General features: G+C 38.6%; 1 protein-coding gene across 1 annotated transcript in view; it reads left to right on the top strand.

Annotated features, from left to right (window-relative positions):
- The window catches only part of ptgfrnb (prostaglandin F2 receptor inhibitor b), a 36,547-nt gene extending 19,294 nt beyond the window's left edge, over window positions 1-17,253 (top strand). Inside the window, exons 5-9 of the mRNA XM_046837221.1 lie at window positions 7,491-7,913; window positions 10,673-11,080; window positions 11,586-11,690; window positions 15,696-16,001; window positions 16,185-17,253. Of these exons, the coding sequence (XP_046693177.1) occupies window positions 7,491-7,913; window positions 10,673-11,080; window positions 11,586-11,690; window positions 15,696-16,001; window positions 16,185-16,348 (1,406 nt within the window). The 3' untranslated portion in view covers window positions 16,349-17,253. The remainder of the gene's footprint in view (window positions 1-7,490; window positions 7,914-10,672; window positions 11,081-11,585; window positions 11,691-15,695; window positions 16,002-16,184) is intronic.
- The last annotated feature ends 188 nt before the right edge of the window (window positions 17,254-17,441 follow it).

Here is a 17,441-nt window from a genome sequence, read left to right as displayed (position 1 = left end):
GTAATTCAGTTTGAATGACATCCTCCTTATTTCATTCCCAGAGTACTACATTCTTATTCCCAGCAACTAGCTACAGTCAACTGAGGAACATTTATCCTGTCTGTTCTATTTGTCTTTCTAACAATGTTTTATGTGCTCCATAGGTCACTCTTTTTATTTCATTCATCTCTTTTTTGCCTCCCCAATAGCTGGTGGATGCAGTGTGTTTTTAGGTTGTCTATTAACTCATTAGATTTGTGACACAAATTCGTAACAAGAACTAAAGCTGTGATGAAATCGTCCATGTCTAAGCCATTCTGCTGGTTTTAATTCTGCTGTTCATTTACATCATTTACAGATGATTAATCGAATGCTGCAAAACATTCCAAACCATTCTATCTAAGATCATTGCTCTTCAGTTATTGTGTCTATATAGAGAGGAAGCTATAGAGAGGAATGGCAATGAAAAAAAACCCACTTTCAACATTTAGGATTTCTGCATTTCCATAAAAAATAACTTAAATAAAACTCTTTATGGGGATAAATGTGCTTTTTATTTGTCATATTTAATTCAATTTATTTTTACAGTGGTACCTTGACATACGAGTTTAATTCGTTCCGTGGATGAGCTCGTATCTCAATTTGCTCGCACATCAAATCAGTTTTCCATATTGAAAATACTTAAAATGGCATTAATCTGTTCAAACCCTCGAAATGACACCCAGTTTTTATGTTTCATGTTAATAAATTGGAAAATACATTTCTAAATAACAAATCTTGTATAAAAACATAATAGAAAGAGTATGTAAAGATAATGTTTTATTCAGTGTATTTACCTTGGAGATGAGACCTGAGTTGGGTGGGGGGCGCATGGGGGTAGAGGCGATAGGCGTTTTTTGTTATCACTACTGCACACAACATATCCTTAAACTTTTTTTTTAAAAAGTAAAATTTTTTACTTTTTCTACTTTGCTTATCTAAATTTTTGTCACAGTCTTCACTTTCTGGCTTCACTTCGCCATCTAGCAGCAGCGTCTTGAGCTCGTACCTCAATTGTTTGCTCGCGTACCAAAGCAAAAAATTGACAGAGTGACCGCTCATACCTCAGAAAACTCGTACATTAATGCACTCGTAGGTCAAGATACCACTGTAGTTGTATAGCGCTTTTAAGAATGAACATTTTCTCAAAGCAGCTTTACACAGATAATAAACATGAATAAGATGTTCTTTATAAGTGTAAGTTTGTCCCTGTTGAGTGAACTGGTGGCAAATGTGGCAAGGAAAAACTCCCTGAGATGGCATAAGGACGAAGTGGGAAGATCCGTGGAGGGAAGAGGGGCAGTAACAGTGGTCACTGGAACCTCAGGAGCATGTTTAACTCGACAGAGAGAGAGAGAGAGAGAGAGAGAGAGAGAGAAGAGGGGTGACAGGAAGAGAAGGATATGGATTATTATGTCTTTATTGTTGTATGAAAGTTAATGTCAATTCAATCCATTTTTATTTGTATTGCACTTTTAACAATGAACATTGTCTCAAAGCAGCTTTACACAGATAATGTGGTGATTAAAAGTGAATATGTTCTTGATAAGTAAATTTGTCCTTGATGAGTGAGCCGGTGGCGACTATGGCAAGGAAAAATTCCCCGAGATGGCATAAGGAAGAAACCTTGAGAGGAACCAGACTCAAGAGGGAACCCATCCTCATCTGGGTTGCACCGAATGTCAATTTATAGCAGATATACGATGTTGCGGGGTGCAGTGATGATGATCAGAAGCGAAAAGTAGTCCTGAGTCAATGTAGCAGACTGTTGACATTAACTACAGTCCAAATCAATCCTCAAAGTGCCCGTTCTTACTCTGGAATTTCATGGAACCACCCAAGGCGTTGATGAGAAACCGTCCCAAGCTGCACAGAGTGGCCTCCAGTCGAAGAGAACACTATCCATAGGCAGGCCTGGATGAAGTGGGAAGATCCACTGAGGGGAGAGGGGCAGAAACAGTGGTCACTAGAACCTCAGGGGCATGTTTAACTCGACAGAGAGAGAGAGAGAGAGAGAGAGAGAGAGAGAGAGAGAGGGTGACAGGAAGAGAAGGATATGGATTATTATGTGTTTTTATTTTGTATGAAAGTTAATATCACTGTGCATAAGGTAACACAGACATGAGGGATCTCTGGGATAAAAGACGACCCACCACACCACCGTCAAAAAACCTGAGTGAACGGGTGAGAGTGAGGGGACGACAGCCTACAAATATACCAGTTCACCAAACACTCTATATCCATGTTCCCTCCAGATCTGCGCCTTTACCTAAGAAAAAACCTGCTGATAAAATGCTTGAATAAATAGATATGATTTCAACTTAGACTTGAACACTGAGACTGTGTCTGACTCCCAAACACTGATTGGAAGGCTGTTCCATAACTGTGGGGCTTTATAAGAGAAAGATCTGCCCCCTGCTGTAGTCTTTATTATTTGAGGAACCAACACATAGCCAGCACCTTTTGATCTAAGTAGGCGTGGAGGATCATACTGGTACAGAAGTTCACTCAGATACTGCGGTGCGAGACCGTTAAGTGCTTTAAACGTAAGTAGTAGTATTTTATAATCGATGTGAAATTTGATTGGGAGCAGTGTAGACTGATTAAAACAGGGGTGATGTGGTCATATTTCCTAGATCTAGTGAGGACTCTTGCTACTGCATTCTGAACTAACTGAAGCTTATTTATGCACTTTCTCGCACACCCAGACAGTGAAGCGTTACAGTCATCTAATCTAGATGTAACAAAAGCATGGACTAGTTTTCTGCATCCTGTAACGACATCATATTTCTAATTTTAACAATATTTCTAAGGTGAAAGAAGGCGATCCTGGTGATATTATTCATGTGAGCCTCAAAAGAAAGACTAGGGTCAATAATCACACCAAGGTTTTTGACTACTGTACACACTGAGATAGAAACACCATCCAGAGATGCTACGTAATCGGAAAGTTTACTTCTAGCTGCATGTAGTCCTAGTTGAAGTACTACCGTCACTCCTCAACATTGTTAAGCTGATGTCTCTCATCTGGCTTTGCTAAAATATACAGCTGTGTATAATCAGCATAGCAATTGAAGCGAATACCATGTTTATGTACAATTTCACCCAGAGGCAGCATATATAAGGAGAAAAGCAGTGGGCCTAAGACAGATCCTTGCAGAACACCAAATTCTACTTCAGAGAGTGTGGAGAACTCACATTTACATTAACAAACTGATAGCGATCAGTCAAATAAGACCTGAGCCAAGAGGGAGCTGTTCCCTTTATTTCAATGTTCTCAAGTCTAGCAAGTAGTATAGTGTGATCAATGGTGTCAAAAGCTGCACTAAGGTCAAGCAAAACAAGTAAAGAGACAATACCCTGATCAGAGACCAATAACAGGTCATTTACCACCTTATATAGTGCAGTCATTTACACCATTTACGTTCTAATTTTCGAGTGGTCTGTTTTAATGTGCGTGTATGATCATTACACCACTGTGCTAATATTTTCCCTGATCATTTTGGTCTTAAGGGAGATACATCATCTAGAGTGTAATGGAACATTGATTCTAGGTATTCAGTGGCCCAGTCAAGCTCTGCAGGGTCAGACGGAAGATTCCGGAAGATTATTGATAAAACTTGCTACTGTAGCTAACGTGAATTTACGCTTAACATGGTAATGTGGTGAGGTACTAATGCATTGACAGAGGCAGTTTAAGTAATGGTCTGAAAAAGCTTCAGACTGTGAAATTATGAAAAACATATCCAAATGTTAATAGCAAATCAAACTACAGTGAGGAAAATAAGTATTTGAACACCCTGCTATTTTGCAAGTTCTCCCACTTAGAAATCATGGAGGGGTCTGAAATTGTCATTGTGGGTGCATGTCCACTGTGAGAGACATAATCTAAAAAACTATGATTTTTAAACTATTTATTTGTATGATACAGCTGCAAATACTGTAAGTATTTGAACACCTGAGAAAGTCAATGTTAATATTTGGTACAGTAGCCTTCGTTTGCAATTACAGAGGTCAAACGTTTCCTGTAGTTTTTCACCAGGTTTGCACACACTGCAGGAGGGATTTTGGCCCACTCCTCCACACAGATCTTCTCTAGATCAGTCAGGTTTCTGGCCTGTCACTGAGAAACACGGAGTTTGAGCTCCCTGGAAAGATTCTCAATTGGGTTTAGGTCTGGAGACTGGCTAGGCCACGCCAGAACCTTGATATGCTTCTTACAGTGCCACTCCTTGGTTATCCCTGCTGTGTGCTTCGGGTCATTTTCATGCTGGAAGACCCAGCCTCAACCCATCTTCAATGCTCTAACTGAGCGAAGGAGGTTGTTCCCCAAAATCTCGCAATGGCCCCGGTCTTCCTCTCCTTAATACAGTGCAGTCGGCCTGTCCCATGTGCAGAAAAACACCCCCAAAGCATGATGCTACCACCCCCATGCTTCACAGTAGGGATGGTGTTTTTGGGATGGTACTTATCATTCTTCTTCCTCCAAACATGTTTAGTGGAATTATGACCCAAAAGTTCTATTTTGGTCTCATCTGACCACATGACTTTCTCCCATGACTCCTCTGGATCATTCAAATGGTCATTGGCAAACTTAAGACGTGCCTGGACATGTGCTGGTTTAAGCAGGGGAACCTTCCGTGCCATGCATAATTTCAAACCATGACGTCTTAGTGTATTACCAACAGTAACCTTGGAAACGGTGGTCCCAGCTCTTTTCAGGTCATTGACCAGCTCCTCCGATGTAGTTCTGGGCTGATTTCTCACCTTCCTTAGGATCATTGAGACCCCACGAGGTGAGATCTTGCATGGAGCCCCAGTCCGAAGGAGATTGACAGTCATGTTTAGCTTCTTCCATTTTCTAATGATTGTTCCAACAGTGGACCTTTTTTCACTAAGCTGCTTGGCAATTTCCCCATAGCCCTTTCCAGCCTTGTGGAGGTGTACAATTTTGTCTCTAGTGTCTTTGGACAGCTCTTTGGTCTTGGCCATGTTAGTAATTGGATTCTTACTGATTGTATGGGGTGGACAGGTGTCTTTATGCAGCTAAGGACCTCAAACAGGTGCATCTAATTTAGGATAATAAATGTAGTGGAGGTGGACATTTTAAAGGCAGACTAACAGGTCTTTGAGGGTCAAAATTCTAGCTGATAGACAGGTGTTCAAATACTTATTTGCAGCTGTATCATACAAATAAATAGTTTAAAAATCATACATTGTGATTTCTGGATTTTTTTTTAGATTATGTCTCTCACAGTGGACATGCACCTACGATGACAATTTCAGACCCCTCCATGATTTCTAAGTGGGAGAACTTGCAAAATAGCAGGGTGTTCAAATACTTATATTCCTCACTGTATTATTATAAGCCCTGTGGGTCTATAAATAATAATAAATAATGAAATTGACTGACTAGACCTGCTTTTGGACACTAAATATTTTATGTTGGTGTAAAGAACTTCAAATGTTTTACATTTGTGTTTAGTCGTTTGTGTGACGCTTAGATTATTATTATAAATAGCTGTGACTCCGCCTGCTCTGCCATTTAGACGGGGCTGGTGTATGTAACTATACCCAGGAGGACTCACTTCATTAAATGCTACATATTCATTCGGTTTAATCCACGATTCTGTCAAACACATTATATTAGACTTCTGGTCGTTAATAATTTCGTTTATAAGCATATGCATATTACAGAACATTAAAATTCTTTCTTCCCTTATCCGAGCAATGTTAGGAAGCTAAAGTCAGAGCACAGAATCAGCCATGATATAGTCCTGGAGTACTAAGGGTTAAGGGCCTTAGTCAAGGGACCGGGCGTGGCAGCTTGGTGATACAGGGGCTTGAACCCCCGACCTTCCAGTTAATAATGCAGAGCCTTAACCACTGAGCTACCACACAGTGAAGTTGTATAAGTCAATGAATGGAAAATGGTTAAAGCAGTTTTCATCATTTCGTCATTTAAAATGTCTATTAATATGAAGTGATTAATTGTGCAGCTGAATCTCGAATTTCAATAATGAAGGCGGGTGAAGGACATCAGATCAACCAATTATCAACTAGTTCTCTAAAACAGGACAAATGTGAATCTCGTGAATCTTCAATTGGAGAGTGAATACAGACAGAGCAAAACATAAAATTATAAATTCTGAAAATAGATGAACAACTAAGAAACAAACGAACACGTACAGTAAATGTGTGAATCTCTTGCAATCAATATAAATCAAATATGCAATCAAATAAATACATTTGTGCTGCTAAAATTCATACATGCGGTACAGAAGGAAGTCAAATTTTGTGCATTTTCGGTCACTGTGATCCAAACTGTAATTTATATCAAGAAATCCTGAAACTGTGCACAAAGGGTGTGCAAACTTTTAATTCTGATGGGAATGAGATGTTCATTGACACAAATACTTACTTTTAAGAGATGAACTGAGGATTTTAAGAAAATCCAATGTTTTGTGCTGTTTGTACAAATTGTTTTGAGAAATGCACTCACTGGTTTGCAAATATTAAGGATGATTCAAGAAATGCTCACAAGCAGCTGAGAATAAATTGTAACACAAACCTATACACACACATACAAACACACACACACACACACACACACACACACACACACACACACTGAATATATGCATATATACTGTTTGTATTTACAGTATTTATAAATGTGCATTGATCTAAAAAATCTATAGCTATTTCTTCTTCAGACTACACAAAGCAGTCCTTTCCATTCTGAAGATTTTGAACCCTTTTAGCTAAACAGATTAATTGATAAAGACAGATCAATTGTCTTTAAAAAAACATCTGTAAAATCTGTAAATGTACAAACGCAGGATTGACAGATGTTTTTTTAAGACAATTGAGTTTTTCCTACAGGTTTTATTTCACTCAATATTTGAAATAAAAGATCAAATTTTTCTTTAATCTCTAGATATTATACTTTTTTGTTGTTTCTTTGTTTCATATAATATATTGTTTTAGATTTTTTACCTATTAAATTTTTACCAACCTGCAAGTAAACTTTAGTAAACGAATTCTGCACAAATTCTTGAAGGCTGTAAACTCTATCATTCTATCTATTCTATCTATTCTCTCTCTCCAGTGTTCTGTATTGTTGAAAGATTTATGATCAAACTCTTGATGTCACCCAAATGAGGATGGGTTCCCATTTTGAGTCTGGTTCCTCTCAAGGTTTCTTCCTCATAACATCTAAGGGAGTTTTTCCTTGCCACAGTCGCCACGGCTGCTCATCAGGGATAAATGCACACCATTCACCTTGACTGTTGATTTCTGTAAAGCTGCTTTGAGACAATGTCTGTTGTGAAAAGTGCTATACAAATAAACTTGACTTCACTTCACTATTATGCATTTTTTTTTTTTTATGTCAAAATGTAAAATGTTGTTTTATATGTTAACCTATTTTTTTTAGAAGCACTGATATATTTCTTTCTTATTTTTTTCAGACCCAGCATTTACCGTGTCTCTTAATTCTCAAGTAATAGCCCATTACTTAGGAGAGCCCACAGAACTTGTGTGTCAAGTGTCCAACATTTCACAGGTTTGGGGAAAACGACTGAGTGTATCATGGTTCTATTCATCTGCCTCATCCAATGCTAGTGAAATTGTCACTGGTGTTATTGCCTCAATGAATGAAAATGGAGCCATCATTTCCAGTGATAAATACAAGGATCGCATTGCTTCAGGTCTCATTCTAGTGACTCGAATTGAACCAGCTACTTTCAGGCTTCGCCTGCTCCGCACCACGAATGCAGATGCAGGTGAATATGTTTGTAGTGTCACAACATGGACATTCAATCGCCATGGCATCCGGAAATATACATCAGAATATCGAGCTACTGCACTAAAAGTCAGCTTGGACTCCAAGGGTGAGGAAATTTTAATTCATTTCACTTTTATCCTACTTTTTAAGTTATGTTTAAGTGCTTCTCAGATTCTCCTTAAGGTGATATCTTTTTGACGATATTAATAAAAATTATCTTCATACAAAGGTCTGTACAAATCAGCCATAACATTAAAACCAGGAAACTCTAAAAATTGTGAATGTTGCAAGGTGGATCCTCAATGAAATGCACTTTTGTCTGGAATATCCAACAAATTTTTTAATGATTTTGAAGATCTGTTGAATTTGGATGTCAAGTCCTTCCTCAAACCATTCCAGAACAAATTTTGGAGTGTGGCAAAATACATTATCATGTTGAAATAGGCCACTGCCAGTAGGGGTGGACATGACAAGGAAACATCCACATGAATTCCAGGACTCAATGTTTCCCAACAGAATAGTGCACAGAGAATCACACTGTTTTTGCTTGCCTTTTTGCCAAAGTGCATTCTGGATCTCTTCCCCAGGGAAGTAACATATAAGCATTAAAAACATTAGAACAAGTCAGCATCTTTAATTGCTCGTTGTTCCAGTTCTGATGCTCATGTGCCAATTGACGGTGCTTTTGTTTTTGGTCAGGTATTAACATGGGTAATCTGACCAGTCTGTGGCTACGCTCTATATGCAGCATGCTGTAAAGACCTTTATGTTCTGATAGCATTCCATCAATAGACAAATAAACAGTAGCTCCTAAGTAAGATTGATCTAGAAATAGCCCCACAAGCCTCAGTGTGCTTTGGGCACCCATGACCCTGTTGCTGGTTCATTGGTTTTCTTTCCTTGGACCATATTGTTATAAATTATTCACAGCATACCAGAAACACACCACAAGACCTGCTGTTTTGGAGATGCTCTGACCCAATCATCTCGCCATCAAAATATTGTCCTTTCATTTAGATCCTTATGTTTGCCAATTTGTCCAACTTCCAGCACATTAAGAAACTGACTGTTTGCTTTTTGCCTAATATTAGCAGGTGCAAATATAACCAGATAATATATATTTTTTTACTTTGGTGGTTTTAATGATATGGCTACCAGTGTATATGAATACTAACTCATTTTACTGTAGTAAAAGAGACACCATGCCACTGCCTAAACAAAACTAGAATCCCAGGCTACAGTACAGGTCTCCGTATAGACCTGAATACACACACTGATAATGTTATTTGAATGTTTTAATTACACTACCAGAACAACAAAAGAGAATAAGGAAAAACAACCAAAAATAATCATTATACATGCACAAAGAAAATCAGTTGCCAGAAATTCCACGGTGGTAGCTCTTGAATGATGTAGCTGGGCAGTGGCCCTTTCCATCAAAAGTAATACAAATTTTAAAACAATTTAAATAATGTTCCAACCCAATTCCAAATTCCACATTTCTATATATTTTTTTTTAATTCACTTCTAGTTGTATAGTTATTTAGGCAATTAAGGACAGGGTTGTCACATTTGCTCTATCAAACAAATTCGAAGACATTTGAAAATACATCTAAAACCACAAATAGCTACTAGTCTGTATGAAGGATTAATATTGTACATGCTCTCAACTTCTTATTTTGAGGTTGAATATAAAATTCACCAGATTTTACCCAAAAAGCATACTGTAATTTCCGGACTGTAAAGCGCACCCAAATATAAGCCGCATGCACTGAATTTGACAAAGATTTTTATTTTGAACATAAATAAGCCACACCTGTCTATAAGTCTGCACTGAAACTAATAAACTGTACACAGGCTTTAACGAAAGACAGTGTCTGTTACACGGCTTGTATCTAAACAGTAGCCTACCAAGAAAGTCATTGTTCACTGTCTTCCTTCTTTCTTTCACAACTATTTCTCTCGAGAGTTTATCTTTTGGCATCGTCTTGCGTTTAAAAACCACCATCGGTGAATCTTTTCTCCCGATGCCGTGCAGCTCAGAACACAGGTAAAGTGTGTTTTTTCATGCCCGGTTGTTTTCAGCGTGTCGAATGATTCGCATTTCCTGTAGACAGTCCGAGTGAGCGGCAGGTCAAACGTCAGAGGAACCTTATCCATATTTATGATGTGGTGCGGCCTGATTCAGTGTGAGCGCATCTGATTTAATATAAAGAGTTTCATTGGTTACTTATAAAGAACATTTATTTTAATCACCACATTATCTGTGTAAAGCTGCTTTAAGACAATGTTTATTGTTAAAAGCGCTATACAAATAAAAATGAACTGAATTGAATTGAATTGAAATGAATTGGTTCACGTAAACACGTTCGGCAATTGGTCTAATGTTATGGGGCTCAGTTTTTTGGCTTGAAGTTTGTGAAAGCGGGAAAAACCCAGGAAAAATCCATAAATTAGCCGCTTTGTTGTTTAAGCCACGGGGTTCAAAATGTGGGGAAAAAGTAGCGGCTTATAGTCCGGAAAATACGGTATGTTATTGTTATAGATTCTTATCTTAACTTTGTTTGATTTTATGCTGAACCACCAAAATCCATGGCCACCAGCTTTGCCAAAGTAACAAATAACTGGGATATTCTCCTTCTTAATTATGTTGCCACTGTGTTTACTGAAACTATAATTTCATTAAAAGGTTTATTAATGCTGTTTTTGATAATTTGTTGATGATTGCAATACGATCTATACATCTTCAAATGTATGTTTATAGAGAAATTAAACTGCTTAATATGCCTAAAATGAATAATGATACAACCCCTCAACTATGTAAGTCGCCTTTCTCCTCACAGCCTCTCCCATTTCTTCTTCCAGGCCCTGGCATCAGTGTGATCGCCCGCCACAAACGAAAAGCTGATGTAATTGGCTCCACTTTTGAAATGAACTGTTTGGCTAAACTTAAAAGCCTCTGGGAGGGTTTGGCCCTCTCTGTCCAAATACTGTTCCAGGATGGTGTAGGTGGACCCAGTCGCACACTTGCATCACTTAGCCCTGACATGGTTCTCAAGTTAGAAGACTGGCCTGAGTCTAGTCGGCAGGATAGCCTGAGTCTAGTGAAGACTGGCAACACAGAGTTCTTATTCCGAATCCAGGATGTGCAGATGATGGATAGAGGATTCTACTCTTGTGAAGTGGCAGCATGGACTAAGCCAGATAGGAACAATTGGGTAGAGATGGCAAAAGGACAGTCAAATAAAGTTCAGCTTAACTTTGAGCACTCAAGTAAGGGTTTATAAATAAATCATTAACTTATAAATATTTTAAAAATGTTTTTTTAATTAGGATTTTTTTCTGAATGTATGAAATTAAATAGTGTTACTTGTTTACCTCAAATAGTCACAGACTATATTAAAATGACAGACTGTAATATTAGTGGATACTGAGAAAAATGGGATAAAAGAGTTGTCGAGAAAAATATTCTAATCTGAGTTACGACAAAGCTATTCTGGAAAGACTATAAATTTAGAAAAATGTTGGGGCTTAGTGGAAAGGATTTAAAAATCTAGTTTGATAAACGTCATATTCTTCTACTTTCCTCTCTGAGTGACGTGTAACTCAGAAATTTGTGATTTATTTAATGAGGAAATATTTGCAAGGGGAGTATCAATACCTTGTTTCAATTTAAAATAAAAGTTCTAGGTTAAGGCTATAGCTTGATGCTAAACTAGAAGAAATTATTAAAGATGCTTGCTATTTATTTTTGTTTTATATTCCTTATTTTTTTCAGGGCCATCATTTGATCTTTTAATAACTTCAGACACCACCAGTGTTTACCCCTGGGAAACAGTTAAAATAGATTGCATTATCAGTACATTAGGAACTCCCAACACAGGTATGCATATTTGTTTCAATGTAAAAATTTACACAATTTCTTTACACAAATTGCTTTCTCACAGTGTAATACATTTTAGTATTGCAGTCTGGTGTTAAGAAAAGGATTTGTAGAAAATGGCGAAGCAGAGGGGCCAAGCTGTGAAGGATGTGCTGCAAGTTAGAGCAGTAAAGGATGGAGATGGAAATGTGTTGACTAGTGAGGAGAGTGTGTTGAGAAGATGGAGGGAGTATTTTGAGCAGCTGGTGAATGAGGAAAATCAAAGAGAGAGGGTTGGATGGTGTGGAGATTGTGAAGCAGGAAGTGGATAGGATTAGTAAGGAGGAAGTGAGAGCAGCGATTAAGAGGATGAAGAGTGGAAAGTTGGTTGGACCAGATGACATACCGGTAGAAGAATGGAGATGTTTAGGAGAGATGGCAGTAGAGTTTTTAACCAGATTGTTTACCAAGATTCTGGAAGGTGGGAGGATAGCTGAGGAATGGAGAAGGAGTTTGCTGGTACCGATATTTAAGCATAAGGGAGATCTGCAGTAACTACAGGGGAATAAAGTTGATCAGTCACACCATGAAGTTATGGGAAACATCATGGTGTTCTCTTATTGGAAAGAGTAGTGGAAGCCAGGCTGAGAGAAGAGGTGATAATCTGTGAGCAACAGTATGGTTTCTTGCCACGGGAAGAGCACCACAGACATATTATTTGATTCAAGAATGTTGATGGAGAAGTATAGAGAAGGTCAGAATGAGTTGCATTGTGTGTTTGTGGATTTGGAGAAAGCGTATGACAGGGTGGAGAGAGGAGTTGTGGTATTGTATGAGGAGGTCAGGTGTGGCAGAGAAGTATGTGAGGGTGGTGCAGGACATGTATGAGGACAGTGTGACAGTGGTGAAGTGTGCAGTAGGAACAACAGGCTGGTTCAAGGTGGAAGTTGGACTGCATCAAGTATCGGCTCTGTACCCTTTCCTGTTTGCAGTGGTGATGGACAGGTTGACAGACAAGGTCAGACAGGAGTCTCCGTAGACTATGATGTTTGCGGATGATATTGTTATTTGTGGTGAGAGTAGTGAGCAGGTTAAGATGAGCCTGGAGAGATGGAAGTACACGCTGGACAGAAGGGGAATAAAAGTCAGTAGAAATACGTAAGACAGAGTACATGTGTATAAATGAGAGGGAGGGCAGTGGAGTGGTGCGGTTGCAGGGAGAAGAGGTGGAGAAGGTGGAGGAGTTCAGGTACCTGGGGTCAACAGTGCAAAGTAATGGAGCGTGCGTTAAAGAAGTGAAGAAAAGAGCGCAGGCAAGGTGGAGTGTGTGGAGAAGAGTGATAGCAGGAGTGATTTGTGATAGAAGAGTATCTGCAAGAGTGAAAGGGAAAGTTTATAGGACTGTGGTGAGACCTGAGATGTTGTATGGTTTATAGACAGTAGCATTGAGTAAAAGACAGAAGGTGGAGCTGGAGGTAGCAGAGCTGAAGATGTTGAGGTTTTTGTTGGGAGTGACGACAGAATTAGAAATTAGTTTATTAAAGAAACAACGCATGTAGGACGTTTTGGAGACAAGGTGAGGGAGGATATAATGAGATGGTTTGGACATGAGGAGGGACATGGTGTATATCAGTCGAAGAATGCTGAGGATGGAGCCACCAGGAAGGAGGAAAAGAGAAAGACCAAGGAGGAGGTTTGTGGATGTGGTGAGGGAAGACATGCAGGTGATTGATTTGAAAGAGGCAGATGTAGAGGACAGGGGGGTATGGAGACGGATGATCCGCTGTGGCGACCCCTAATGGGAGAAGCTGAAAAAAGAAGAAGACGATGCAGTCTGGTGTTACAGAACACATAACCACAGTTTTTATTTCCTTTTTCTTTATGTTGTAAAAAGAGAATTATTTTTTTTTTTATAAATTGTTATTTTAATTTTTTGCCACATTATTTATAAATAAATAATAAATAAAAGGTAGCCACTCTTCCCCCAAAGAGATTTTTCATCCAAATTGTATGAAAAATTTTGGAATTGCAGCACTATGGTCTCTCCTACAGCATTTGCATTTATGGTGTTGCTTTTCGAGAAAGTTCAGTGAAATACCACTGTTTGTGAACCTTGTGAAGTTTTTAAAAGTCCAAGCAAACTGTAGAAACCAGTATGTGAAGGTGCAGTAAAAGCAGAACTCTGGGCTGTGCTTATTCACACTAAGCTTTTAAGCACCCTTTTGAAAATGCATTAAAAAAATTACATTCTGGTTCACATGTTTTGCTGTGTGGGAATGTTTTTGTGTTACAGAGGAAAAAAGAGAAAAGTCAGGAGAGTGCACTAGCAGGCCCCACAAACAAAAATATCTTTACCTAAGAGAAAGCCTGCTCGTACAACCTCTTCCAGTGAACTTGAAAATGTGCCCCAATTTTAGTGAGATCAGTCAATGAATGTTACTCAGAGAGCTGGTACTTAGCCAGGTGGACAGCCCCTTCTGGTCTTACTCTGCTGTCCTCTCTGGTAGTCAGGTGACAAACTGCTCCAGCACTATTAAGCAGCTACCGCTGGCATCTTCAAGCTACTGAGCTTGCAGAACATCAGCAAGTGGAAGCACTAATGGTGTTGCTCAAGTGTGCAGTAAAACTGCTGCAAAACAGCTCGCTCTAGATCCAGGTACTCCAGCAGGTTGGCAACAGGAAGCTGTTGGACCACCCACTTTGATTCTGACCAGCTCCGCACTTCGGAAACATGCTCAGGATGTTTCCACACCAAGTTCTTTAACTGCTGAACAGGATAAAAGAGAAAATAATATCCAGGGATACTATGTACTGTAATCAGAAAGCTTACATGTTGCTTAAATTGACTGTGCTTCCAGCAAAGCAACAATAATAATATCACAAATCAGCATTCACTGTCTAATGTCCTTTGCATATACCTCATGGTTAATAAACAGGTGTCTCTTATCTGGCTTTACTTACTCATACAACTGTGTGTCACCGGCATAACAGTAAATAACCTTTCTATGTTTATGAATAATTTTACCCAGAGGTATACGTAAAGAAAAGAGCAGTGGACCTAAAACAGAATCTCGCAGGACATCAAACGTACCTTAGTAAATGTAGAAAAGTCAACATTTACATTTACAAACTAATAACGATCAGTCAAAATTGACCTGAGCCAGGAGAGGGTTGTTTCCTTTCTTCATATCAATGATAAAAGTATGAATCAATGGTGTCACCCGTGTGAAGCAACACAGGCAAGGAGACATGACCCTGATCAGTGGCCAGTAGCAGGACATTTACCACTTTAACCAGTGCTGTCTTTGTGCTATGATGAGGCCTAATTTCTGACTAAAAACATTTAATGAATGTTATTTCTATGTAGGTATGAGCACAACTGCTGTCACAACCATTGTGCATTTCTTTTCTAGGATTTAGTAAACAGGATCTAGGATCTAATAGTTGGCTGGCTGACAGGGGTCAAGGGCGGGATTTTTAATTGGGGAATTGATAACTGCTAGATTAAAATATTTTGGTACATAACCAGTGCTAAGGAAAAAATAGATGTGTTTAGTCTGATTGCTTCTGGTTATTTGTTTGAAGAAACGTAAGTAAAAGCTCTAATACACAGTTTGATGTTTTTGATGAGGAAATGAGTAAGCGTTCTAATCTGATTTATTTATGTTGTTGTTTACTGGGTCAGATGTCAAATTGTCTGGCTTTGAATAAATAGTGTGGATTTTTTACCTGGTATTTTTTCTTTTTCTGTCCAAAGGCTTAGGACACTAAGGCTGCTACATATTGATTGCATGTTTCTGTGGGGGTCAGTTTTGCTAGTATTGAATATAAATCTATAGTAATTTTTATTATCTTCTTTTAGAGTGGAGAGATATACTGTAGTAATCTAGCAGTGGTATGACAGGAGCATGTGCCCATGCATGACAATCACTAATACTTTGTCTTAATATAAATAAATATAATGTAATTCTGTAGTTCTCATAGTAAGCATAATCATAATAATCTCATGCATTTCTCTTCATCTAGGCAATGTTGCATATGAAATACGATGGTATCAGTGTCATTTATGGGGATCAAGAAACTTTGTTCAACTTGCCAGTATAGATCGCTGGGGTGTGGTGAGAAAAAGCCCTCGTAATGACACTAGTGACTGCAGTCTGGAGCGTCTCAAAACCCAAATATTTACCCTCACTATTCATGGCACACAAGACAGTGATGCTGGCGAGTATTACTGCACTGCCACACCATGGATACGCTCAACCACAACAGAGGATTGGAAAAAAGAACCAGAGATCGTATCCAGCAGAGTCTTTCTTAGTGTGAAATTTGCATGTGAGTTTTATTTTATTACAAGTATTTGTGTGGTTTCTTCCAGGTATTATCTGTTAACTAGCACATAAATATTTTTGTTGAATTAAAGTTTGTCTACAAGATCCTACCTTATTTGTTGCTAGAATTAATCATTAAATGTTCAATTTACAATAACAATTTTTTTTTATTCTTATTTTTTTTTAGTGTGGGATTCAATGAAATTACCTTTGCTTTATGGGACAGGTACATCCCTCACTGTGGGTATCTTTTCAGTCATTCTGGGCCTTCTCTGTTCTCTGTGCTGCTGCAGAAAAACCACACATACTCCTCACACTCGCCAGAAGCTCCTCAACTCACAGACTGAGTGACATGTACAACCTATCTGAAACAGATGCTTGTCTGACTGTTCAGCAAAGTAGTAACATGTAACTATGAAGTATGCTTCATAGACAGAAGTCTGCAACAGAGGCTTTACTTTCTTTTCCACATGTGGCCTCTGTTGATAAGTGACAGTGGAACCAGTGAAGATACCAAAGCAGAAATTGTAACAATGGGATTTATTTTATATTTATTGTGAATTTCTGCAAAAAAAAGTAACATCATCTTAATTAAAAATATAATATTAGATTTTGCTTCATTCTTCTGTTCACTGAATTTAGTTCCAGTGGACTTACTGAGTACTAACAAGAAATAACCAGTGCAACCTCTTGCACCAATTAACATGTTTGAGAGGCACATACTGTACAAACAGTATCTCACAAAAGTAAGTACACCCCTCACATTTCAGCAACCATTTTAATATATCTTCTCAAGGGACAATACTATAGAATTGAAACTTTGAAATACTTTAAAGTAGTCAATGTGCAGTTTGTATAGCAGTACAGATTTACTGTCCTCCTTGTTGCTGGGATCCTCTTCCACTCCTCCATAATGACATCACGGAGCTGCTGGATGTTAGACACATATCACTTATCCACCTTCTGCTTGTGGATCCCAAAAGGTGCTCAGTAGGGTTCAGGTCTGGAGACATACTTGGCCACTCAATCACCATCAGCTTCCTTAGTATGGCAGTTGTCATCTTGTGGTCTGTTTGGGGTCATTATTATATTGGAAAACGATTGTCCGGCCCAGTTCTGAAGGAAGGGCTTCATGTTCTGCTTCAGAACGTCACAGTACATGTTGGAATCCATGTTTCCCTCGATAAACCGCAGCTCCCCAGTACCAGCAGCACTCATGCAGCCCCAGACTATGATGCTACCACCACCATGTTTGACTGTAGGCAAGACACAATTTTCTTGGTTCTATTTTGACAATAATGGCTGTACATTGAGTCATTTTCAGTAAATCTGTACTTCAATTCAAGCTGTACATTGACTAAAATATATCCAAGTTTCATTTCTATTCTATTGTCCCAAGAGAAGATCTAAAATAGTTGCTAAAATGTGAGGGGTTCTGACTTTT

This window comes from Silurus meridionalis, chromosome 24 (genome assembly GCF_014805685.1).
Source record: "Silurus meridionalis isolate SWU-2019-XX chromosome 24, ASM1480568v1, whole genome shotgun sequence".
Taxonomy (NCBI): Eukaryota; Metazoa; Chordata; class Actinopteri; order Siluriformes; family Siluridae; genus Silurus; species Silurus meridionalis.
The sequence above is the reverse complement of the archived record's forward strand: the minus strand, read 5'-3'. Positions and strand labels throughout refer to the sequence as shown.